This window comes from Symphalangus syndactylus, chromosome 12, assembly GCF_028878055.3.
Source record: "Symphalangus syndactylus isolate Jambi chromosome 12, NHGRI_mSymSyn1-v2.1_pri, whole genome shotgun sequence".
In the NCBI taxonomy this organism is placed as follows: domain Eukaryota; kingdom Metazoa; phylum Chordata; class Mammalia; order Primates; family Hylobatidae; genus Symphalangus; species Symphalangus syndactylus.
This window is the reverse complement of record NC_072441.2, coordinates 144,138,143-144,162,912: the sequence shown is the minus strand read 5'-3', so window position 1 is coordinate 144,162,912 and position 24,770 is coordinate 144,138,143. Positions and strand designations below refer to the sequence as shown.

Sequence of the window (24,770 nt, the reverse complement as noted above, 5' to 3'; positions counted from 1 at the left end):
TGGGAGGGCAATGGAGGCACGCTGAAGCTGGAAACCATCTTTGGCCCTTGAGTTAGAGGTGGCCAGTCCTTATAAGGATGGTGGGAAGGGGAAGACCCCATTTCTGTCGAGTACATGGATGTCTGGGTGTCCAGGACAACCTGGGCATGAACCACTCTGCCCATCCTGATTAATTTTGAGGAGTTTCTGATAAGGGGACACTTCTGTTTCACTCTAGGAGGAGAAGGAAAGGTGGTATCGCAGGTAACTTTCTCTGTTTCAGCCTGGAGCCCCACCCTTCATGACTCCTCGAGGCTGTACCAAAGCTCCCACTCAGCCTTCCAGGCGCCCTTCTTTATCCCACCCCTTATCTCCTGCCCCTGCCCCTAGTGCTTCCTCCTCACCCTTCTCCAGCTCCCAGCTTCTCTGCCTCTGTCCTCCTGGTGCCCCTGAGCCATGGCCCTGGCCATGCGTACTCACCATCTGTGCCCTCAGATACATCTGTGCTTGGCTTGCAGTCAGGGCTGGGGAAGACGTGTTGCCCAAGAGCACAGCCTGCTGAGCGATGCCCGAGGCTGCTGCAGAGTTCACGCTCTGGGCCCGGTTGAGGAGCTGGGCTGCTGCTGGGGAGGCTGCCAGGTTGATCTGATGGGAGAGACATGTGCGGTAGGAGATAGGAGGTTCTGCTGGTGAGCTGTGTCCCCCTCATCCATTTCTTACCCCCCCCTTTTGCTCCTTGGTTTATTCAGCCTCCTTCAGGGCCATCTGTGGTCCCTGGCTTTGGAGCATTCCCAGCCCTGTCCCATCGCTGACCTTGGTGCAGAGCTGCAGGGGGATCCCACGTTGAGAGAACTGAGCTATCCACGGAGAGCCCTGACACTGGGGGGATGGCAGGGAGTTACTAACCGAAAGGTCAGAAGGAGACGCGCCCTTTTCTTTTTCTTCCCGGTAAGAGCAATAGATTCCAGCCATGATGCCACGTGGCCATGGATTCAACACAACTGGGTCTGGGAACTTGGGCGTTTTGGTCCTGGGGCTGTGGACTCTGCTGCTGCTCCCCCATTCTACTCACCGAAGATGACTGGGCTGGGGCCTGCGCAGACACATTGCTGCCTGAAGTGCTTCCTTGTCTATTGGCAACCAGGCTTGCCTAGGAAAGAACAAACGCCTCTGGCTAGAGTCCCAGACCTCCCCCACTCACTCCTGGGCTCTCGTCATCCACAGGAGGTGCTGCAGGCTGGTGTTAAGGAGAACAGCCTCTGGAGGTCAGCCCCCAACCTGCCTCTGTGTGGCCCACAGCAAGTATCCCACCTCCTCTGTGAATAGGTGAGGATGGTAACAGTACCTGCCTGATACGATTGCTGAGAGGACTGAATAAGGCAAGGCACTGCCACTGAGCACTCCAACTATTAGGCCATCACCTTCGGCGTGTGGAGCCCTCCACTCCACCGCCATCACACCCGGCCACCGCCATCACACCCGGCCACCACCATCACACCCGGCCACCACCATCACACCCGGCCGCCATCACACCCGGCCACCGCCATCACACCCGGCCACCGCCATCACACCTGGCCACCGCCATCACACCCGGCCACCACCATCACACCCGGTCACCACCATCACACCCGGTCACCACCATCACACCCGGCCACCGCCATCACACCCGGCCACCGCCATCACACCCAGCCACTGCCCCCCACAGAGAATTTGCAGACATGAGCTGGAGTGTCCAAACTGCCCTTCTCCCCATGGCTGGCTTCTCATCCTTCAAGTGTCAGCTCCAGTGTTGCTCCAGTGTTACTCCAGCAGACAGGCTTTTCCTTACCACGCAATGCAAGGCTGTCTACTTTGCCCTTCGGTCGGAACAATCTGTTCTTCTCTTTCATGGCGCTTATTGTAACTTAGAGATTTAAATATTTTGTTTCCTTGGCTATTCTGGTTCCTGTTTACTTGCTGTCTCCCATTATAAGTGCCAAGAAGACAGGGTGCTCAGTATACCCGGTGCTTGATACAAACTTTGCACGCAGAAGGTACATAAAATGTTTTTCTGAATGGACAAATGAATGTGTTCTTCTCAGCTAAGGAGGAGAGAGAGCAACAATGGGCACACAAGCTAAACAGGCAGTGCCCTTCGTTCGTGAACGCCTCCCTGGAACCCACAGTCCTTTCCCTAGGCCTGCAGTAAGGTGGTTAGGAGAGGGGATCCCCAGCACTTCTTCCCTGGGCTAGCATTCCGCCGCTCCAGTCACTAGCTGCATGACCCTGGGCTCTGTCCTTCACCTGCCAAAAGGAGATAATGACGGTAGTGCCCGTGTTACAAGGACTTCTTTAGGTTGCAGGTAAGAGAAGAATGTGAAGCGCGGGTGTGGTGCCTGCTTCCTCTCCCTTTCGCTTCCACAACCAGGACACCTGGCACCAGCCTCAAGGTCCTTCCCAAGTCTCACCTGCTGTACCGCTGCCAGGCTCTGGAGCTGGGCGCTGCTGAGGTGCTGCTGCTGGAGCGCCGCGGTCTGTAGCATGAGGTGCTGCTGCTGGGCGGCGTACATCTGCTGCAGGTACTGAGCGGCCGTGCTGGGCTGTCTGTGCAGGGCCTGCTGGATCACCTGAGAAGGGAGGGAGGGGGAAGAGCCAGGCTGGTAGCTGCCATACAGAACACCCCTTTGGCAGTAATGCCTTGCCCACCCCAGGTCTCCATAACTGCTCGGGAGACACCCAGATCTGTGACCACCACCATAGCCAATTGCGGCCACTCTCTAGGGCAGTGGGAGGACAGCTGTTCGCAGAGCTTCTTCATCAAGTGTAACTTTGTCTATCTTGCCTCTCTCTGCAGCTCCTCCCCAGCACAGCCTGCTCCTGCATCCACTGCCTCGGTGAGGAGAACCAGAGCCGCACACCAGTGCTTTAACCAACTCTTGGGCAGTAGGGAGGCTCAGGGAGACAGAAAGGTCTCCACCAGGCTTGTCAGGCGCTCCTCTCCCTCTGTCACTCTGCAGCCTCAGATGAGAGTGAAGCTCAATAAGGCAGGGAAAAGAATGGGGGTGGAGGGAAGAGCCAAGTCAGCAGGGGGCCTACTCCAGCTTCAGCAACAGCCAGCCATAGGCAAACTTAGGTGGAGGCAACGCCTTCTTCTTCAGGCTGGGGCTGTTCCCCAGGCTCTGCCCACGGCCTCTCAGAGTCCCATCAATCCCTTAGAAGAAGGTTGCCTGGGCCTTACAGAGCAGGCCAGTGCCACAGGGACAGCACACTCCCTTTTTTTTTTTTTTTTTTTGAGATGGAGTTTCGCTCTTGTTGCCCAGGCTGGAGTGCAATGGCGTGATCTCGGCTCACTGCAACCTCTGCCTCCTGGGTTCATGTGATTCTCCTGCCTCAGCCTCCCAAGGAGCTGGAATTACAGGTGCCCGCCACCACACCTGGCTAATTTTTTTTTGTATTTTTAGTAGAGATGGGGTTTCACCATGTTGGCAGGCTGGTCTCTAACTCCTGATCTCAGGTAATCTACCCACCTTGGCCTCCCAAAATGCTGGGATTACAGGCGTGAGCCACTGTGCCTGGCCCTTTTATTCTTCCCCTCTCTCTCTCTTTCTCTCCGTCATTCCCTCTTTTTAGCTACTGTCTCCCATTCCCTGGCCTTACTGCTTATTCCTTCTTTCCTGGTGGGATTGGCCAATCTCCTGGAAAGGACAAAAGGCTGTCCTTTGATCCTCCCCATCCCCAGGAACAAAGAACAGCGAGTGCCTTTCCCCAGCCCTAAGATCCTCTGTCTTCTTCCTGTGAGTCCCAGAGACATTTCTCCTCCCTTCTCCCACTGGTCACCCTCCTGCCATCTCTTCCCAGTTGATGCCCTGCACTGGCCTTGACCAGGCTTCCCCCTATTTTCTACCCTTACCTCTGCTAAATCCCTGGCCACAGGCAGCTCCTGACCCTGGGCCCTGTCCTGGTGAGCAAGCCTTGCCAGAATGCGGCCCAGGGTCAGGTCAGGCTTTCCCCAGGTTGGTGTGACTTCTAGGGCTGACAGCTCTAGGACAAAACAGCCTCTGGCTCAGATTTGGGGTTCTGTAAAAACAGCCTGTTATTATAGCAGGTCCTCCGTGGGCTCTGGCATCTCCCCAGACATCCCCATCCCAACTCTTCCACATGTTGCCCCCAGATTCCACTCCTCTGACGTGAACACCCCTCTCCGATATCCTGTTTTATTTTAACTCTATTCTTTTTCTCTCCTGCTCTCCCAGAATTATCTGTCCGTATTCCCTTTGCCTAGGCCTTTCTATTAGACTCCTGAAAGTGACGTCCCCAGCAGTCCAGCCCACGTAGTTGAGATCCTGTGACCCTTCCTCATGAGAGGATGTCAATGAAGGGAGACAGGAGGAGCCCAGGATGGTTCTGTGTGCAACCGTGGGTGATTCCACTCGCCAGAGCAGGACCCCAGACCCCCTTTTGCCTAGAATTGTGATGAGCAGCAGGAGTGGGTACATCTGAATGCCATGGCTAGAAATCAGAGCTAAGGTCCTCATGCACGATGGGCCAGGGCCAGGCGCTGGGGCTAGGGGCAAGGGTAGGGGCAGGAAACGTGGATTCACTAAGCACGAGGTAGAAATAAGTGGGAGAGGGAAGAGTCCAGGGTATCTGATGGCATCTTCTTTAACTTGGGTTTTCAGGCCCTCTTACTGTCTGCTGTGGGTTCTCCCTTGTTCCCTTATCTGGGCCTCAGTTCAAAGCAGGATGAGGTCACTTTTCTAGTATATCCAAACTGTAATAGCAAAGTCACTGGGAGTAAACACTTCTCAGCCGTGGTCTCTCTTTTCTGCCTGTATTATCCGGGAACCTCAACAAAACACACTGTAGTGATTAAGAACACAGGTCTGGGGTGAGGGTTAGGTTCAATTTTTTGTCTTTACCTGAATGACCTTGGACAAGTTATTACCTTCTCTGAGCCCCAGTTTTCTCAACTACAGAATTGTGCCTAATAATAACCAAAAGGATAAGTGTGCAAAATGCTTAGTACCATGTCAGGCACGCAGCAGATGGCAGTGCATGGCCCTGACTGCATTCAGGAGCAGTGAGCCGCCACCTGGAAGGCCTTCTGGATGACATTTGCCAACTGCTGCTTTAAGGGAGAAGGTAAAAAGCTGCAATGACAAAGGATTATTTGGGGGTTCTCTCTGGCTTTTGGTCTTTGAAAAACTGAGATCTGTTCTTCACTGGTTCACCGGGCAATGGTCATGGGTTGTGGCTGAGCAGGTCTTTGTCATGTATTATTTGTTATTGTTACTTGTCTGCCCTTTACACTTTCACACATGTCCTCTAAACTCCTTGATTGGGCCATTTTGCATCCTTCACCCCCTGTAACTATACACAAATGTGTATCTACGAACTCACTCCCATATGCCCGTTCTAGAGTCCACATCTAGATTATCCCACCAGACCATGCCAGCACCTCCTCCTTGCTAGGCCTGGACACGATTAAGGAGTATAATTCCCAGATCGATTAGACTCTCACCTGCACGGTCTGCCGGTCTGGAATACCACTGTACACAGAAATCTGGGGCCCGGTGGGGCGGCCACTTCCACCACTGCTGCTGTTGTTGCAGCCACTGCTGCTGCTGGCCCCGCTGGTACTGCTGGTGGCACAGGCACTGCTAGATGTATGCGGGACTGGCAGCTCATTCTCCATGGCCTGCAGTGTGGCACAGTCAGGGCGCTCGGATGGCAGAAGGGCAGGCAGATGCTAGGAGGGAAGAGGCAGAAGTGAATGGTTTGACAGATGCTTACTAGAGAATGCTCACAAAGTCAGCCTTTTGTATCCGTGGGTTCCACATCCATGGATTCAACCAACCACGGGATCGAAAATATTCAAAAAACACGGTGTCTGTACTGAACATGTACACTTTTTTCGTGTCATTATTCCCTAACCAATACAGTGTAACAACTATTTGCATAGCATTTACATTGTATGAGGTATTATAAGTAATCTAGAGATGGTTTAAAGTATATAGGAGGATGTGGGTCAGTTATATGCAGATATCATGCTACTTTATATTAGGGACTTGAGCTTCCATGAATGTTGGCATCCAAGGGGGTTCCTGGAACCAGTCCTCTGTGGATACCAGGTGACGGCTATGCAGTATATACATCAGCTTTCCAGTCTGTGGTGGGGCCACTTGGGAACTGAGGTCTCTGTTTTTTGAGACTGGAATTTCGCTTTACCACTCAGGCTGGAGTGCAGTGACACAATCTCAGCTTACTGCAATCTCCATCTCCCGGGTTCAAGCGATTCTTGTGCCTCAGCTTCCTGAGTAGCTGGGATTACAGGCGACCACCACACCCAGCTAATTTTTGTATTTTTAGTAGAGACAGGGTTTCACCATGCTGGCCAGGCTAGTCTTGAACTCCTGACTTTGAGCGATCCACCTGCCTTGACCTTCCAAAGTGCTGGGATTATAGGCATGAGCCGCCATGCCCGACCACTTGGGAACTGAGGTCTTAAGACACACTTGCCCTCAGAAGGACAGGGCAGACTTGGTTCTCTAGGTGAGATTTGAGATCAGGTCTGGTTGATTCTAAAGCCTATGACCTGTTCATTCTGCCAGAGGAGGCAAAACTAGGAAAGAAGGCAGACTTCCTATAACGTTCTCTCTAGCAGTGATCTCATGGATCACCTCTCACCCTATCAGCCTTTTCATCTTTGGGGTGGGGACACTGAACATCACAGAATTTACTATTTGTCCATATTTATACAGCCACCTAGTGAAAGAAGTAGGACTAACAATCTACAGAGAAGGCCGGGTGCAGTGGCTTACACCTGTAATCCCAGCACTTTGGGAGGCTAAGGTGGGCGGATCACAAGGTCAAGAGATTGAGACCATCCTGGCCAACATGGTGAAACCCCATCTCCACTATAATACAAAAATTAGTTGGACATGGTGGCATGCGCCTGTAGTTCCAGCTACTTGGAAGGCTGAGGCAGAAGAATCACTTGAACCCAGGAGGCAGAGGTTGCAGTGAGTCGAGATCACACCACCGTACTCCAGCCTGGTGACAAAGCGAGACTCTGTCTCAAAAAAAAAACCAAAAAAAAAAACAAACCTATAGAGAATACAATAAGAGAAAGAGGCAAACCAGAAGGCAATCAAATAAACTGAGGTGTTTATTTAGTTTAGTTTTCAAAGCCAGAAGAGCTCAAGTGTGTTTGAGGTCTCCATCTTTATTAGGTATGTACTTACTGAGTGCCCTCTGTATCGAACGCTCAGAAGGGTACCATATTGACCAATCTGGTTAAAATCTCAGGTTGTGGAATCAGAAAGACTTGGCTTTGTCCTGGCTCTGCCACTTTCTAGCTAGGAAATCCTGGCATGTCACACCTGTCTGACCTGTTTCTTAATCAATTAGATGTGACAGGATGTGGGCTGTGGTGAACATAAAGAAAAGTGATGATGTAAGGTGCTCAGCAGAGTGTCAAGCATATCCTGCGTGCTCTGTAAGCACTGGCTCTTGTGGCCTGGTTCACACTGCCCAGATCCAATAGATAGGGCCTCTCCTAAGACGGAAATGGCAGAACCTTCTGGAACCTCCTATCCCAGTCAGTAAGGAGGGCCAGAAATTCCTTCAGGGCCCATCCTATGGTCTGAATACAGAACTGGAAATTGCACCTTCCCTTGAGGCTGTGTGCTTGGCAGTGGAGAGGGGCTGGGAAAGAAGGAACGGGTGGTGGGAGAGGCACACCCAGATCTGAGTTTAAGTTCCTCTTTTTTTCTTTTTCCATGCTTTTCTTAAAAATCCTCATTTCTGTGTAGAGGCTGTTCCTTCTACCCATTCCTTCCTACATGGAAAAATAATATTTGTTTGTCACCCCATCACACACATTCAATCATCTGCTTGTAGAGTACACCCATTTAATAGGTGAAGAAAATATAATTTTTCATACTAATGACAGCGTGATTAGTGCAAAGAGCCAAAGTCATCATTACTATCCTGCCGCTGTCGCCCCAATACTGCCCAGTTTCAGGGTTATCATTTCTCAGGCTGCCTTCTTCAGACTGGGGGAATTTCACTGTGGGCTGAAAAAAGTGTGGGTAAAGGCTAAAAGACAGGAATGTTGTGAGTCTGGAAACCCAAGCCACTCCCAGGTGGCAGGCAGCAAGTTGCTTATGATTTCCAAGGCAGTGTAGCAGTCTGCAAGCTGCACTTTTTTTTTTTTTTTTTTTGGGACGGAGTCTCACTCTGTCGCCCAGGCCCAGGCTGGAGTGCAGTGGCGCAATCTTGGCTCACTGCAAGCTCCGCCTCCCGGGTTCACACCGTTCTCCTGCCTCAGCCTCTCCGAGTAGCTGGGACTACAGGCGCCCGCCACCACGCCCGACTAATTTTTTGTATTTTTTAGTAGAGGCGGGGTTTCACCGTGGTCTCGATCTCCTGACCTCGTGATCCGCCCACCTCGGCCTCCCAAAGTGCTGGGATTACAAGCGTGAGCCACCGCGCCCGGCCTGCACTCTTGACCTTACTCTTTAAGCAGTGATTTTTCCTTATGTTCATATGTCTGCTTTTACTGCCATAGAGCAAGGTGCTTGTCCATGAATTAATTCCCTTTGTCCTGAGCTGCACTCAGTGCTGGGCCTTATTATGGCTACTGACTTGCTAAGGGTGCTTATATGATAATGATGATGCAGGAATCAATTAAGCAGCAAAGTCAACAAGTACTTCCTATGTCCGGACGCTGTCAAAATCCACTTTATCTTATGTTCTAGGGAGGGAAAATTAGGCTGCATAAAAAGTGGTAGGAGGTATAATTCCTGATCTCACAGAAACTGAAAAACTAATTGTAAAGATGAGGTGCAATTGAAATTATAAGGATCAAGCAACAAATCAGTAAATGATAGTTCCATTCAAACACAGACTACCCCATAGAATCCCAACATCTTCTCTTAGTTCAAAGTCTCACCTCCCTTTTCCCAAATGTTGGCCAGAATTGGGTTTCATTTCTTGCTTTTCATTCCACACTGGAAAATCTCAACTGAAGTACTTATAAAAAATAAAATGGGAAAATATGGCAGCAAATTAAGAGGGTAGAATAATCTACATCCTGGATGATCAAGTCTCAGTTCTATTTCTGTGAGTGTAGTTAATCACACTGAATTGCACACTTAAAATCTAGTCATATCCTGACCTTCCCTCCTCTATCCTTTACGTGATTGAGAGAGCAATCAAGAGAGTAAGAGATCACACTTGAAAGACAGCCACAGCTGTCAAAAGCATGAGCTAGAACAGAGGCTGTGCAGAGGCTGTTCCTTCTACCCATTCCTTCCTACATGGAAAAGTAATATGTATTTGTCATCCCATTACAGACATTCAGTCCTCTGCTTGTAGAGTATACCCATTTAAGAGGGGAAGAAAACATAATTTTTCACATTAATGAGAGCATGATTAGTGCAAAAAGCCAAAGCCATCATTAATGCCCTGTTGCTGTCTCCCCAGTACTGCTCAGTTTGGGGGTTCTCATTTCTATTTCTTTTTTCCTTTTGCAGCAGCTAGGGCAGACACTGTGGAGAGTGTACACTCAAATCTTGTTAAGAAATAAGACAAAATTCTTGAGGGAGCATGGCATTCCTTTACAGAAAAACTGTACAGGCCAGGACAGCCACTGCTCCCCGTGCAGGGGAGAGAGACTTACTGCAGCAACTTGGGCACGTGGGCACAGTGCACTTCCCACACTCTTGTCGCCTGTCTCCTCCTGTGGGCAAGCAATGCCTTTCCTTGCTTCTGTCTCCAGTTCTAGGCTTTGTCTCCCTGCCCACCACCCCTCCCCCGCTCCCCCCGCCCCCCATCCCCCTGGTCTCCCCACCATCCCTCCCCTGCCCACTGTCTCCCCCGCCCCCCCCCACCACTCCCCCTGTCCCCCCACCGTTCCCCCGGCCCCATACCATCCCCCCACCCACTGTTCCCCACCCACTGTCCAGCCCCTCCCCCCGCTACCACCCCCAACCACCCATGTCTTTTCTGTGTCAGTAGCTTTCGATTCCCCAGTCCCTGGTTTTCCCACTCCTTCCCTGCCCCTGGTCCCTGCCCTCTCTCACACCTGTGCCCATGCTCCCTTTCACCACTGAGTTCTCAGAGCTGCTCCTTGGGTGGGCCCATCCTCAGTGTGCTCACCCTCCCTCACTCTGCCTTGGCTCTCTCCAATACGAGCACATCCTCCCCCTCACTCTTGCTCCCACTCTTGCCCTCTTGCCCCGCTGTGATTGATCCAGACTGGTAGCTCCGTTTCCCTCTAATGAGCTCTCTCCCCCACTCTTGACCTTCTTGCTGCCTCCTGGGCTGCTCGCCCTTGACCAGTCTCCTTCTGCCTGTGGCTCCCCGTGGCTCTCCCAAGTGCCCGCATCCTTGCTGCACATGCTCCAGCTCTCTCTCCTGTCACTGGTGGTCTCCCCCTCCCTGAGCACCTGCTATCCCAGGCTTGATCAGCAGGTCTGTCTCTTCAATTCACACACACGCCCTCTCTTACTTCCTGGATAGCACATGCTCATGTTGCTGTCTGTCCCCAGCTTGCACCCTCTGTTCCAGCTCACACTTTTGATAGCTGTGGCTGTCTTTCAAGTGTGCTCTCTCACTCTCTTGACTGCTCTCTCTCTCAATCACTCATGTAAAGGATAGAGGAGGAAAGGTCAGAATATGACGAGATTTTAAGTGTGCAATTCAGTACCATTAACTACACTCACACTGTTGTGCAATCATCACCACCATCTATTCCCAGAACTTGCTCATTACCCAAAACAAACTCTGTAACCATTAAGCAATAACTCCTCAGTCCCGCTTGTCCCCTGCCTATCCTCTAACCTTTAATCTACTTTCATTCTCTATGAATTTGCCTGTTCTAGATAGCTCATTTAAGTGGCAGCATACAATATTTGTCCTTTTGTGTCTGGCTTGTTTCATTTAGCATAATGTTTTCAAAGTTCATTCATGTTGTAGCATGTATGAGAATATCTTTCCCTTTGGGAGCTGAATAGTATTCCATTGTATACCTACATACGCACCATATTGTGTTTGTTCATCTGTTGATGAACACTTGGGTGGTTTCCACCTTTTGGCTATTGTGAATAATGTTGCAATGGAATGAACATGGCATATAAGTCCTTGGCATGTAAGTCCTTGCTTCTATTCTGTTGGGTATAACCTAGCAGTGAAATCTCTGGGTCATATGTTATTCCATGTTCGGGCATGTGAATGTCCATTTGTCCCTGCATCATGTGTTGAATTACCTCTGTTCTTGGGCCCACCCAGTACCCCCACCCCCCAAGCTGCTCCATGTGGGATGTGAAACCCTCCATGACCTGACCCATTGTGCCTTCCTGGCCTCATTTTCCACACTTCCACTCTCTCTGGTCTCAGCATTATGACCAAGGTGCCCAGGTCATTTGGAATTTGGCTGCCTTGCTACTTCCTACCTCTGTGGTTTTTACTGCTGTGGTTTCACTCACGCTATTCCCCTCCCCTGAAATGCCTTCCTTCAATTTTTCATGTAACCAACTCCTTAGATCTTCAAAACAACTTGAGGCTCTCCTGTGAAATATGCACTGAATGCAACCTCCCCAACTCTTCTCCTCTTGCTTCCTTCAAATTAGGTTCCAGTGTCTTCCTTTAAGCCATCCAGCCGGATGGCTGCTCCCAGAGCTCTCTGTGCCTGCCTCTCTCCTGGCACTTACAACATAGCCTTCCAAGAAAGTGATTTGCCTGGGGGTGGGATCATGTCATATTTTCCCATAATATCTTGTGCTTCGTTCCACAGATGTTTGTTGAATTGCTTGAAATGCACCATACTCCATCCTCCTCCTCATCTGAAAGCTTAATCTCTACCTCATCCACAAATTTCTCACCAACTAGTTTAAAACATCAACTACCTGTGATTTCCCTTCAGTACCTTCCATCAGTGGTGTCTATACTAATAATAGTGATTATTTATTGAGCACTTACTACTTGTCAAGCACTGTCATAGATGCTATGACCTCCCTTATGGTATAGGTATGATTATCCCAATTTTGTCAATGAGAAATATGTCTAAGCAATTTCTGTAAGGTCATCATAGAACTGGGACTCAAAACCAAGCCTGACTCCAAAGCCAGAGTGCTTCCCATGATCCTCTCTGCAACTTCCCCTTGAGCCATTATTTCAGCCACACTGGGTGAAGTCCATGTCAAAGCATACTAGATTTTCAGTTGAAAACGAACTGAGATCTCTGAATTTAATTTCCTAATTGTTAATTAATGTCCATTTATACTTACAAAATATTCTATGTAATATATATATAAAGGATAATATGCTTGTGTACCCATCGACCAGTATGAGAAATCGAACATTACCATCATCTCCCTTGTTTTTTCTATGCAAGAACGGAGACCCAGTGTGGGGGAGGTAAGTGACTTGGGGTGATATGGCTCCCCTGATTCTCATCCAGTACCATGGAAGGCACCTCAGGAAACCTCCTGCCCGCATGGTGGTGGTGACTTATCAACGAGAGAGGTGAAGTTTGCCCTGCAGAGAAACCAGAAGCTAGGGTCCTGCCATATGTCACTTTATTATTGGTCTCCTAGTAGAAGGGAACTTGAGTTGGAAGAAAACATAATTAGGAAGTGTGGACCCATATAACGGCTTTAAAACTTTTTTTTCTACAGTTCCCCTTTTTGAACCAGAGCTTTCATATCTCCCCCTTCCCACCTTCCTTCCGCTCAAAGTCCTGGCTGCTGGGGAGTAGCGGAGGCATTTTGCAGTCTCAGTGAGGGCTACTGAGGCATCTGTGGACTTTCCTTACATCCTTCCCTCTGGTGACCCACATTAGAAAATCTGAATCCTTAAACTTTCACAGTATCTAGGCTTTCAGTATTCTACCCGCCCCTTTTCAATTTCCTTTTAATTCCTACTCTTATTCTTTCCTTCTCTTCCTTCTAACTAGTTCCTATTTCTTCCCCAAGGCCACCCATCCCTGCGGACTCCCATTATAAATCGCAGCCACATCTCATTAATGGCTACCATCAGGAACCAGAAGTCTGTTTTTCTCTGGGTTCCCACTCACTGTGTGGTTTTGTATGAGCCCTGGCTCTGAAGGGCTGTGATTCCTATTTCAGTCACTTCTCTGCTCCTAACCGCAACGGGCCACTTTGAATGATGTGCTGACTAAAACTGGCTTGGATAGTGATCTTATTACAGGTCTCTGCTGCCCACAGGGCCTGAGACCATCAGCTGGAGAAACGCTGATGGTTCTACCCTCCCAGGAGCCGCCAAGTCTACGAAACACTAGGCCTTTGTCCCCAGTGTCAGGGAAATCCATTTGCTGTGGATTACAGCTGTGACAGAGGTTCCGGGAAAGCAGAGGGGAAGGATACTGAAAACCTCTCTCCAAGTCTAGCCTAAAGCCCTGGGGTAAGGCAGGGTGAGGTTTTTTCCTAATGGAATCAGAGCTGGGCAGGAAATGAGAAGTCTAGTCAGCCCCATCGGGGCTGCTGGTATTATCATGAGGCGGCTTGGTACGGAGAGTCTGAAGAGATGGGTGAACATATTCCTTTGCTGTGGCTCTGCTTCTCTTTCTGGATGCCTCTCCGCCAGAGGCGTAAGGCAGTAATAACAGAAGATTCAGACTCCCTAGACTTAGGGGACCTGGGGGAGGCCTCCTTACACCTCTCGGCTGCTGCATGAACATAAGTGTCCTGATTTGTTCCAGTCTGAAGCCACTGACTCACTGGGAGCAGTCCAAATGGATGCAGCTCAAACCGTCTCAAAAGGTCCCTCCCTCTCCCTCTGTCCTCTGCATGTTGCCACCTTTAGTGTCTCTAGAAACCAAAGTAAGTAAATGAAGGCCAACAAAAATAGAAGTGAAGGACGAGGAATGAAAGCTGGTCATATAGTCCTAGCAATCCAAATAGAATGATTTCATTGTGATGCAAAACACCATAAATTTAAATGAATAAACTCTTTCTGAAACCTTACTGTTTTCTTCCTAATTTATAAAAGGCAGGTTATATCAAGTATTTCTATAACATGCTGGTGCTGGTTGGTTGAAGAATATGAGGAGGAAAAAGAAGGATTTGCTGTCTTTTGGAAGGGATGTACAGTGACAGCCACACCGTGCAGATGCTGAGTGCTTGGGGACAGGGGATGGATGAGTTTGTCTAGACTTGGGCAGCTGTGGAGTCACTGCTGTAAGGCAGAGCAAAATACATTCTGTGTCTTCTGTGGGCCCCTAATCAAATATAAGCAGTGTCCTTATGAAAGAGCGCCATGTGAAAACAGGCACGCAAGGGGAGAAGCCAGCCACGTGAAGATGGAGGCAGAGATTGGAGCTATGCTGCCACCAGCCAAAGAACACCTGCAGCCACCAGAAGCTAGGAAGAGGCGAGGAAGGACTTAGGGGGAGCATGGCCCTGCTGACACCTGGATTTCATACTTCCAGCCTCCAGAATGGTAACATGATACATTTGTGTTGTTTTAAGCCACCCAGTTTGTGGTAATTTGTTAAGGCGGCCTTAGGGAACGATTACGCTGCCTAATACTCAACCTGACCAGCCTAAAAAGGTCAACTGAAACTAATGGTAAAGAAGGGTGCAAAGGCATTAACAACAGCCTTGTTAATGTGACAGCTTTGCATGCTCCAAGGCTTCTCAAAAATGTGGTCCCTTGGCAACTCTCCAAAAATGCAAATTTTTAGGTACCACTTCAGACCTACGGAATCAGAAATTCCGGGAGCAGGGCCCAGCAGCCTGTGTTCTCACAGCCTTCTGGGAGATTTTGATGCCTATGAAGCATGAAAGCCACTGCTCTAAGGGGCCCCACTATCCATTTGAATATGAGATTTAAAAGGGGCAGTCACCATTAATGCCGTAAGATGGTCGTAATGAAGTCCCTGCAAAAAGGGGGCTAGAATTTGAGATGGGAAGAGTTACCAAACAGTTTCTTCCTGCTGAAACCTCGAAACACCTCCACGTGGAAAGAAGGCAATGTTGGCAGCACTCTGTTTAGGGATCTTCCTGTTTCTCTCCAGCTTCATTGCCCACCACGTGCCCCCACACAGCCGATTCCAGAATGAGTCATATGCTGTCTCATCCCTTGCTTAGACCTTTCCCTCTGCCTGGGCCACTCCCCAGGCCCCTCACTCCCCATCTCCCTGGCCAGAGCGCATTCACCCGTTGCAGTTCAGCTATAACGTCTGTTCCTCTTAGGGACTTCCTTTTTGTAGCCCAGCCTGGATTTGGTGCCTTCTTCTGAACTTAATAGCATAGCAGGACAGCTGATTTTATTCACTAGGCAGTGATTCCATTATTTTTAGATTCCTAATGCCTAACATGGTGCCGAGCCAGCAACAGTAAGATTTTGTTAAATGAGGAATGAATACAGCTTGAAGCTCTTTGGGAAGCTCTTCACCTCCTGATGAGGAACCCGAGGTTAAGATACCGAAGCACACTGTGGAAATACCATGTTATCTGAGAAGGGACCTTTGAAACTATTAGTAGCCATTAGCATCTTTACTCAAATTTGTGGGTCCAGATGGCTACTCTGAATAGGGCCCAGGACATGTAACTTTTGATTTGGGAATGGAGTGAGAGGGGAAATGAAAGATGAGTGGTGTTGAAGTGATGGGTGTGGGACTGTGGTCACTGCAAAAAGCAGATGTAGAAGGTCCTGGCCGAAAGGCCGGGACTAGACCCAGCCACACATTGACTAGGTGGGAGCTAGGCAGCAGCATTATGTGGAGATCGTAATACTTTACCCCGACCTCCCAGAGCTTCTGGAAAATGAAACAACATAAATAGGAGAAAGCATTTCGGAAACAAAAATCACACAAAGGCAAAGTATCACGAGAGAGTTTAGAAAAGAGGAGAGATGTTCTACTCCATAAAAATGAGCAAACATTGCCAGGGCAGGGTTCACATACAGGAATGCAACCCTGGCCATGTTACGTAACCTCTCTGCGCCTCATTTGCCTCTTCTGTAAAATGGACAAGAGTGCAGACTTCATTGGTTTTAAATAATAGGTAAAACAATGCATTTAAAACATCCAGCACAGCTTAAGCATGGATTACAAAGAGAGTACATTAAGGTAGGATAGAAGTTGACTTTTTTCCCTCAGAGAAAAAAGATACTATCATTTCCTTCAATAAGCTCAAAGTTAGATTTTGAGACCAGCTGGTCTTGGGTTAGATTTTGAGACCTACTGGTCTCAGGCCCTGTGGGCAACAGAGACCTGTAATAAGATCACTATCCAAGCCAGTTATCGTCAGCACAGTGTTTTCAGGTCTAATACTTTCTTGGGTCTAGTAACAGTAAAAATTTTTTTTTTTTTTTTTTTTTTGAGATGGAGTCTTGCTCTCTCACCCAGGCTGGAATGCAGTGGCATGATCTTGGCTCACTGCAACTTCTGTCTCCCAGGTACATGTGATTCTCCTGCCTCAGCCTCCTAAGTAGCTGGGATTACAGGCCTGCACCATCACACCCGGCTAATTTTTGTATTTTTAGTAGAGACGGGGTTTCACTATGTTGGCCAGGCTGGTTTTGAACTCCTGGCCTCAGGTGATCCGCCTGCCTCAGCCTCCCAAAGTGCTGGGATTACAGGCGTGAGCCACTGTGCCCGGCCCAGAGTAAATTTTTTTATGTTATAATCTCAGTCAGCTCTTCCTTGTTTAGCCTCTGTAATGGTATGCATTTTGGGGATTTATACATAGAAATCTCAGTAGCCAAGGCCACAGAAAAGACTACTATAAAAAAAACACCCCTGGCTGGGTGCAGTGGCTCAAGCTTGTAATCCCAGCACTTTGGGAGGCCAAGGTGGGTGGATCACGAGGTCAGGAGTTCAAGACCAGCCTGGCCAACATAGTGAAACCCCGTCTCTACTGAAAATACAAAAATTAGCCGGCCGTGGTAGTGGGCGCCTATAATCATCCTAGGTACTCGTGAGGCTGAGGCAGTAGAATCCTTTGAACCCGGGAGGCGGAGGTTGCAGTGAGCCGAGACCATGCCATTGTATTCCAGCCTGGGTGACAGAGTGAGACTGTGTCTCAAAAAAAAAAAAAGATCCCTACAAAAATCTCTTCAAGCTGGGTGTGGTGATGCACACCTGTAATCCCTGCTACCCAAACTGAGATGGGAAGACTGCTTGACCAGCCAGGGCAACATAGTGAGACCTCATCTTAAAAACAATATCCCTCCATACTAAATTTCCCCACAGAGCACACACACACAGCAGAGACACTCAAAGTGTACATATAAAAAGCACATAGCAGCCGGGCGTGGTGGCTCACGCTTGTAATCCCAGCACTTTGGGAGGCCGAGGCGGGCGGATCACGAGGTCAGCAGATCGAGACCACGGTGAAACCCCGCCTCTACTAAAAAATACAAAAAATTAGCCGGGCGTGGTGGTGGGCGCCTGTAGTCCCAGCTACTCGGAGAGGCTGAGGCAGGAGAATGGTGTGAACCCGGGAGGCGGTCCTTGCAGTGAGCCGAGATTGCGCCACTGCACTCCAGCCTGGGCGACAGAGTGAGACTCCGTCTCAAAAAAAAAAAAAAAAAAAAAAAAAAAAAGCACATACACACATACAACAGGCAAACACGGTGCACACAGCACGCACACAGCACACAGTGCACACACACAGTGCACACACAAAGTGCACATAGCACATACACAAAGCACAGCACACAGTGTGCACACACATCACATACAGTGTGCACACACACACCCTGCACACATACAAAGCACACACACAGCACATACACAAAGCGCACACAGCACACGCAGCACACATGTGCATGTGCACATACACATACACACAGCTACTATTTCTAGAGCTGGCCATTTTCTGCTGCTCCTGCTCAGCCTTGAACTGGCCTGATGGTTAAACCGTAGTATGCTGGCCGTTCTGCCGCTGCTATGTCCTGACGAGTATGACTAGGGCAACACAGGGATCATGGGAAGTGGCTAATTATCAGGCTTTCAGAATAAAGTTCAAGGGTCTAAAAACTTATCTAGAAATTTTTTACTGGCCTTCTTTTTCTCTTCCTCCACCCCTGAAATTGGGCTGTATCTTGGGCCTACCAGTGGCCCTACAGGTACCACTTAACTCTTTGTAACACTGGGGTCAAGGATTTTGCTGACTTTCATGAACACTAGCATTGAGAGTGCCCTAGAGAAGCAGTGACTGCACTGGGTGCCCTGTTTTCCTGTGAAGATCTGAGCATGCTCCCCGCAGAGCTTCTTCCAAGGATACAGCCTACCTCCCTTGGAGTTTCCCTTTACATCCCCTATGAGGAGACTAAAGGAATGGGGCTTTAAGCACTTTGACATATTCTAAAGAGAGACTGCCAGGGATAGATGGGGTGTCTCCCTTCACAAGGGCCTTAATTAGGTATGTAGATGGTCTTTTATCCATTAGGAGGCCAGTGCTCTCAGGCCAGCCACTGGGAAATGATAGTAATTCTTGCCATTTATTGCTTACTCAGGGACACGATCTCACTTATTCCTCACAACCACCCTCTGGTACAGAGATTGCTTCCTCATTTTTCTCACAAGACAACTGAGGTTCATAGAGGCCCTGTAACTTATCGGAGCCCCAGAGCTAGCAAATGGCAGGTGTAGGGTCGGAAACACAGGTTTCAAAGTCCATGCACAAGAGGCAGAATTACTTGTGCTTATTCTGGTCCAGGCCTCTCTGGGCCAGTCAGTTCTTATGAAGTTCACTTGGCTGCCACAGCCTTCTGTTTACTAGCCTGTCTCACAAGAGTCATCTCCCACAGCAGCATCAGTCTAAGGCAAACGTGTCAACTAGAACTCTCTCAGGCCCTGCCTGGTATCCCTGAAATCACACTCTGAGTAATAACTGGGGCATGTCTAACATTTGTAGGCCTTTCCTGTTCATAAGTATTTCAACATATATTATCTACACATAAGGCTGGTCCTGTTAGCAATGTTTGCAAAATCATTTGCAATCATTTAATTGAAAAGTAATACAAAACAAAAACAACTGTCCCACAGGAGAGCGGGGATAGAGGATGCCCACCTTTCCTGAATGCCCACCACATGCTGGGCACAGGCTCAGAGAGGCAGCATAATTTATAAGAAAGAGGAGGAGCTTCATAGTTGGAGAAAGCTGTCTTGATTCCTGTCTCTGCCCCAGCTAGAAGACCTGAGACAGGTTACTTAACCTCCAGAGGCCTTGGTTTCCTCATCTGGGAAACAGTGCTAATGACAGCAATTTTTATTTTTATTTTTTATTTATTTATTTATTTTTTTGAGACAGAGTTTTGCTCTTGTTGCCCAGGCTGGAGTGCAATGGCATGATCTCGGCTCACCGCAACCTCCACCTCCTGGGTTCAAGCGATTCTCCTGCCTCAGCCTCCCGAGTAGGTGAGATTACAGGCATGAGCCACCACGCCCAGCTAATTTTTTGTATTTTTAGTAGAGACAGGGTTTCACCATGTTGGTCAGGCTGGTCTCGAACTCCTGACCTCAGGTGATCTGCCCACCTCGGCCTCCCAAAGATTACAGGCGTGAACCACCGCACCCAGCCCAGTGACAACAATTATGAAGAGTTACTAGAAAAAGTAAATAAGAAAATGCAAGCACCTAAAAAATACGTAGAAAGAAAACACCCAGCAGCATGTGCCCACAGAATGGGCATCATTCTGTCATGATCAACTCTCCTCTGCCTGATTAATCCTTCTGGCATTGCTTTAGAGCAGTGATTACATGAGGCAACAGGTTCTGAGAGGTAAAGTAACTTCTAAGATCATAAAACTATGAAGTGGCATAAATCAGAATCGTCTGAATCTGGAGCTCATGTCCAGGTTGTAACGTGGGAGTGCCTTGAATGTGGAGAAGGGAAGATGCTCGAACATGTGGGCTTTTAATCCCTTACAATTTTTGACTACACTCTTAGTCCTGGCTTGGACATAAACTTTCCACCAGGCTCCCAAAAGCCCCATTCTCAAGTCCAAGAAATGTTCTTGTTAAAAAAAAAAAAAAAAAAGAAAAAAAACCCCTCACCTGCAGATGAAGTTGGAAGAAGTGACACCCAGGACAGATGTAAGCCATGGGCTGTGCATATGGTGGGTGTTTGGCAGGGTGTGGGGGGTGCAAGAGAGACTAGAAGCTGGTTGGTGATTGCTATTACTAGATTCAATCCCCCACGCAACTCCAAGCTCTGTGCAGTAAAAGCATTTTAGAAACCCAGAGCAGTGAACGTTCAACACACATTCTTCTTGGGGATGCTGTTCATGCGATGCTTCATCAGTTCTCAGGGTGTCTGGATTAATCTTAAGCCTACATTACATTATAAACAGGAGTATAACTTGCACTTCCAGCTCCCTTTCTCCACTCCTTTCCTCCATCTAAACAGGAGTATAACTTGCACTTCCAGCTCCCTTTCTCCACTCCCTTCCTCCATCTTCTTGGGACAGTTCCCTTTTGAAGGCCTCACTGCTTTGGCCCAGCCGCCACGCAGAGGGCCCAGCTCTTCCCAGGACATTTCCTGCTGCTTGCTTCTGCCCTGGCAACTTGTCCTGGCAGCAATTCCAGAGTCCCCTGGGCCTAGCTCTGGGGCCTCCTTACCCTCATTTGCCCCAAATAATAGCCTTTAATTGCTATTAACATTCCTTTCTAGCAGAAACAGCATGCACATCTGTGGTCAGCCTGTGATCTACTGTGACCACCGGCCTTTTGCTTCCTGCCAAATTTGGAATGTTCTGTTCCATTTTATACTCATAAGTTTGCCTTTCCTCTGTTAGCATACATCTTGGCTTTTAGCTTCTTGTATTTCTAACCTGTTCCCTATTTGCAGGGAAAATTATCTAAATGGATAGGTCCCCATCAACCTCCCATTCTTTCCAGTCAAGCATAACTCTACCCTACTTCCTTTATTGTATGTATAAAACGTAGGTAGCTAATTTTGAAATTAAAGTATGCAGAACTAGGACTACAGGGTGGAAATTATAAGAAGATAGATTTCAACTGAATAGAAAAAAAGTGCTTCCTAATCACTGGAGCTGTTTAAAAAGTAGAGTGGGGCTGGCTGTGAGGAAGCGAGTTCCTAGTTGGTGGAGGGGTTCAAGCAGAGGCTGGGCAACCATGGGGCAGGTGGAATTCGTGCAGCAGCATCACTAGGGGCTCTTTTAACCATGGTAGTACATAATTCCGTGAAAACTTTTTACTGGACATCAGAAATCCACCTGAAATTTTAAGCTTTTTGCTTATTTTTAACTTATCCATTTACGGACGTTTTCAATACTAATCTTATCCAACTGCTTTTCACCATTCTAGTTACTAGAGTAAATTCCATTAGTATGAGCTTCTGGATGTTCATCATCTACTTAAGGTGGAGAAAAACACTGTTCTTATTTTATGGATAGGACGGCCACAAAGTGGTCAAGTATAAAAGTCCATCTCTTTTGGATTCCCACAACACTTGTCAGCTGCCCAACCACCACCGTCCGCCCCTTCCCATATTTATTGAACAATTACTATATGTTTGAATGCAATACAAACATGACTCAGATATTGACCCTGTTTTTAACAAGTTAACAGTTGAAGAGGAAAAATAAGAAAAGCACATAAATATAACAGGAGTCAGCATTTTTTTTTTTTTTTCTCTGTAAAGGGACAGAGTATCTAGGTTAGGCCTTGTACACCACATATGGTCTCTGCTGCACATTCTTCTTCGGTTCCTCACCCCCTCCAACCATTAAAAAAATGTAAATACTATTCTTAGCTTGAGGGCCTTACATAAACAAGTTGTGACCTGGATTTGGCCCTTGGTTTGTGCACCCCTGAAATGCAGGAAGCTGTCAAGGGATAACTTTCACTTGCATCAGCTGAAGTTTCGTTTGGTGGATCTTTAAAGACAGGTTCGACTGGGACTTCGGAAATGGGGAGGGGGCTTTCTAGGTGGAATGAGATCCTTCTCATCACACATTGGCCCCTCTTTTCTATTCTTAGAGCAGAGATTTTCAAAGAGTGAGGTCTTATTAAAAATGCAAATTCTCAGGTCCACAGTGGTTCTCAGACTTGAGCACACAATAAAATCACCTGGAGGGTTTGTTAAAACAGATTGCTGGGCCCCACCCATCCCCAGACTTCTGAGGCTGCTGGTCCCGCGACCACACTTTGAGAGTCACTGTCTTGGAGAATGGCGGGGAAGTGGAAGTGGAACAGAGATTGCGCTCTATTTTAATGTTTGAGAACTAAAAGGTAATGACAGTCACCACTGGAGAAGAGGAAGATGATCTGCACTTCAAGTCCTAAAGGCTTCGCAGAGCATCAAGTTCATTCCATTTAGTACATGTACTCAGAAAGGGGATTTGAGCTGCTGTACCTTGGTGAGGGCTTTTTTCTTTCAGGCAAGAGCTTTGAGCCTTGTTAGGCTCACCCACTGGAGAGAGCAAATCACTGTAGGGGACTGAATGCTTGGGAAGATCTTTTCTTCTGAGTCTTGGTTATTGGCACATACTCTGTCTTGTTTCTGATACATTTGCATATTTTTTACCACTCCTACAAAATGGTCCCCTCTGCATCATGCCTAATACTATTCCCTTTGATCAGGAAAAAAAAGGCAGTGCTTCTATTTTATCATTTAAATTAAATACCTTCCAAAAATTCAGATGTGGAGCTCAGAGAGGCTGAGCTGAGGAGATGGAAGAAGGGAAAGACAAGCCAGAGAGAGTACACAGAGGAATCTCAGAGGAGGCGATGGGCAACCAGACACACGAGGAGTGAGAGGAGGCGATGGGCAACCAGACACACGAGGAGTCGTTAATCCGGCAGACAATGAATGGCAAAAGGCAATTAGCTTGGCTGGGGTTGTAGCAAGCCAATGAAGTATGCCGTACTGCAACTAAGGCTCTAGTGTAAGGGCAGGGTCATTGCTAGGGAGCTCAAAAGGAAGGCTAGATAAGGGAGGTTAGAGGTGAGAAAGCCACCTGGGGCTAGCACAGAGGGAAAGGAAAGTGCTAAGGGTCTTCATGGATATTCATTACCCAGTGGAAGCGTCCAGGTGTGGCTGTGTACTTGCCAGGGCTCTGCACACTGTTATTCAGGACGCAATCTTGAAAATGAACTTGGTGCTTCAGCTGTGTGCACACATGCTTGCACACACACACACACGCACATGCACATACACAAACGCTCTCTTTAGACTGCTGCCTCTTCATCCACCTGTCTATGAGGTCCTAATGCAAGGACCACACGCTAAACACTGGCGGAGTCATAACAGACACAGTTCGAAACTTCAGTTGTGGGCTCCCTTTCCTATCTTAGAGCAAGCTTGTTTTTTCCGTCATGCCTCATTCACATGCGCGTTCTCACGTTCTGTTCCTTGCAGGTGCTCTACAGCCATACTAATGGATTCTTATCTGCCTATATACATTCTCCAGACACACTCATTTATTCACTTCACTAGAGTCATTCCCACATATTAAATACTACCTCTTGCTTCTAAAAAGCACTTCAAATCTCAAAGTTGCTTCTATTATCGCTCCTGTTCCTGCTGTCTGCAGGGCCCTCCTAGCTTTGCCATTGTTATAAAAAGGAAAATGTACCAATATTGGTTTGACTGAGTCAAGAGCCCAACCCAAAGCAGATTGTCCTACCGTGGGATGCAGGTTTGTGGCTGTGGTGTCCCCGCCTTCAAGATCATCCCATTTATCTGTCTTTGTTCCACTCCCTCTCTCTTCCTGCACAACACTGCAATCACACACATACTCCGTGTTGGGAAAAAAAAAAAGGACAGCCTAATTTCCTGATGATTATGTTGTTACCTAGCAACAGCCAATCAGGGGCTGGGCTTTTTGCCTGCAGTATTTCATGCAAATAGTTTGGAGAAATTGCAGGGTAACCCAGGCTGCTTAGTCTGTCTTCTCAGGGGACACATTACAGAATAAACCAACCCAAAAGGGGACTATTGAAGCCAGGCACATGCTTCAGAGAGCAGGCCATCTGATCTCTTCCCTTGTCCCCTCTATCCTGTACCCCCCTTACAAAGGCATGAGAGTTCCACAGACAGACACTCAGGGAGGCCATAAACTTGAAAAGAAGCTCATTAGCAGCCATCATTTTCCCTGGATCTTTGTTAGTTATCACTGATAACTGGCGCCCAGAGCAACCTCGAATACTCTGAAAACTCTACCTTCCTAGGAAGGCAAAGAATGCATGCTGCATGCTCAGTAGTTGTCTGGGAGGATGTGAAGGAGAATCCTCAGCCCTCCTGTTTAGAAAGGAGCTAAGCCTGGCACTTCTACCCTGATTTAGAAGCCTCATCTGTACCCATGCTGGCCTCAAGTGCATTCTTCCTGGTGCCGAGTGGAAAATCCTCATTTAAATGGTTGAACAAAACAATGAGAGAAGCCACATCACTTATAAGACCTTTTCAAGAGGTTTTTTTTTGTTTTGTTTTTTTCTTCCAACAAGTACTGAGCATTTGATGTAAATCTTGTCAGGAGCCACACACACCAACTTTCTGTGCTCAGGGACAAGTGCAGTCTATGTGGACCAGAACCATATGAAGCGGACTCAGAAGATAGTCTCCAAGCCAGTCTCAGAGTGAGCAGGCTAGGCTTCGGATGGTAGGTTGATTTTGCTGTCATTGTTGTTATTGATTTGATGCTTGGTAATCCAGAGCCAATGAAGGCAAGAATAAATGATGACCTCAGCTGCTGTACAGCTCTTCACTGTTCTCTTAATACCAACTCTACCCAGCAGTCTTGCAAAGATGTGTTGTGGGTTACATGGGGACAATGAAGAGATGGATCAGCCCACATCACCATCAGGAATG

The 24,770-nt window shown here is 48.1% G+C and overlaps 1 protein-coding gene across 11 annotated transcripts in view; it reads right to left on the bottom strand.

The window, feature by feature from the left end:
• PHC2 (polyhomeotic homolog 2) overlaps positions 1-24,770 on the bottom strand; it is a 112,050-nt gene that overhangs the window by 46,130 nt on the left and 41,150 nt on the right. For 4 of the 11 annotated variants that reach the window (XM_055254905.2, XM_063627953.1, XM_055254904.1 and 1 more), the window contains exons 2-5: positions 5,480-5,707; positions 2,427-2,585; positions 1,052-1,129; positions 460-624 (exon numbers count right to left, since the gene is read on the bottom strand). In XM_055254905.2, the coding sequence (XP_055110880.1) occupies positions 460-624; positions 1,052-1,129; positions 2,427-2,585; positions 5,480-5,653 (576 nt within the window). In that variant the 5' untranslated portion in view covers positions 5,654-5,707. The other 7 variants (XM_063627954.1, XM_063627955.1, XM_055254903.2 and 4 more) reach the window with 4 other exon arrangements.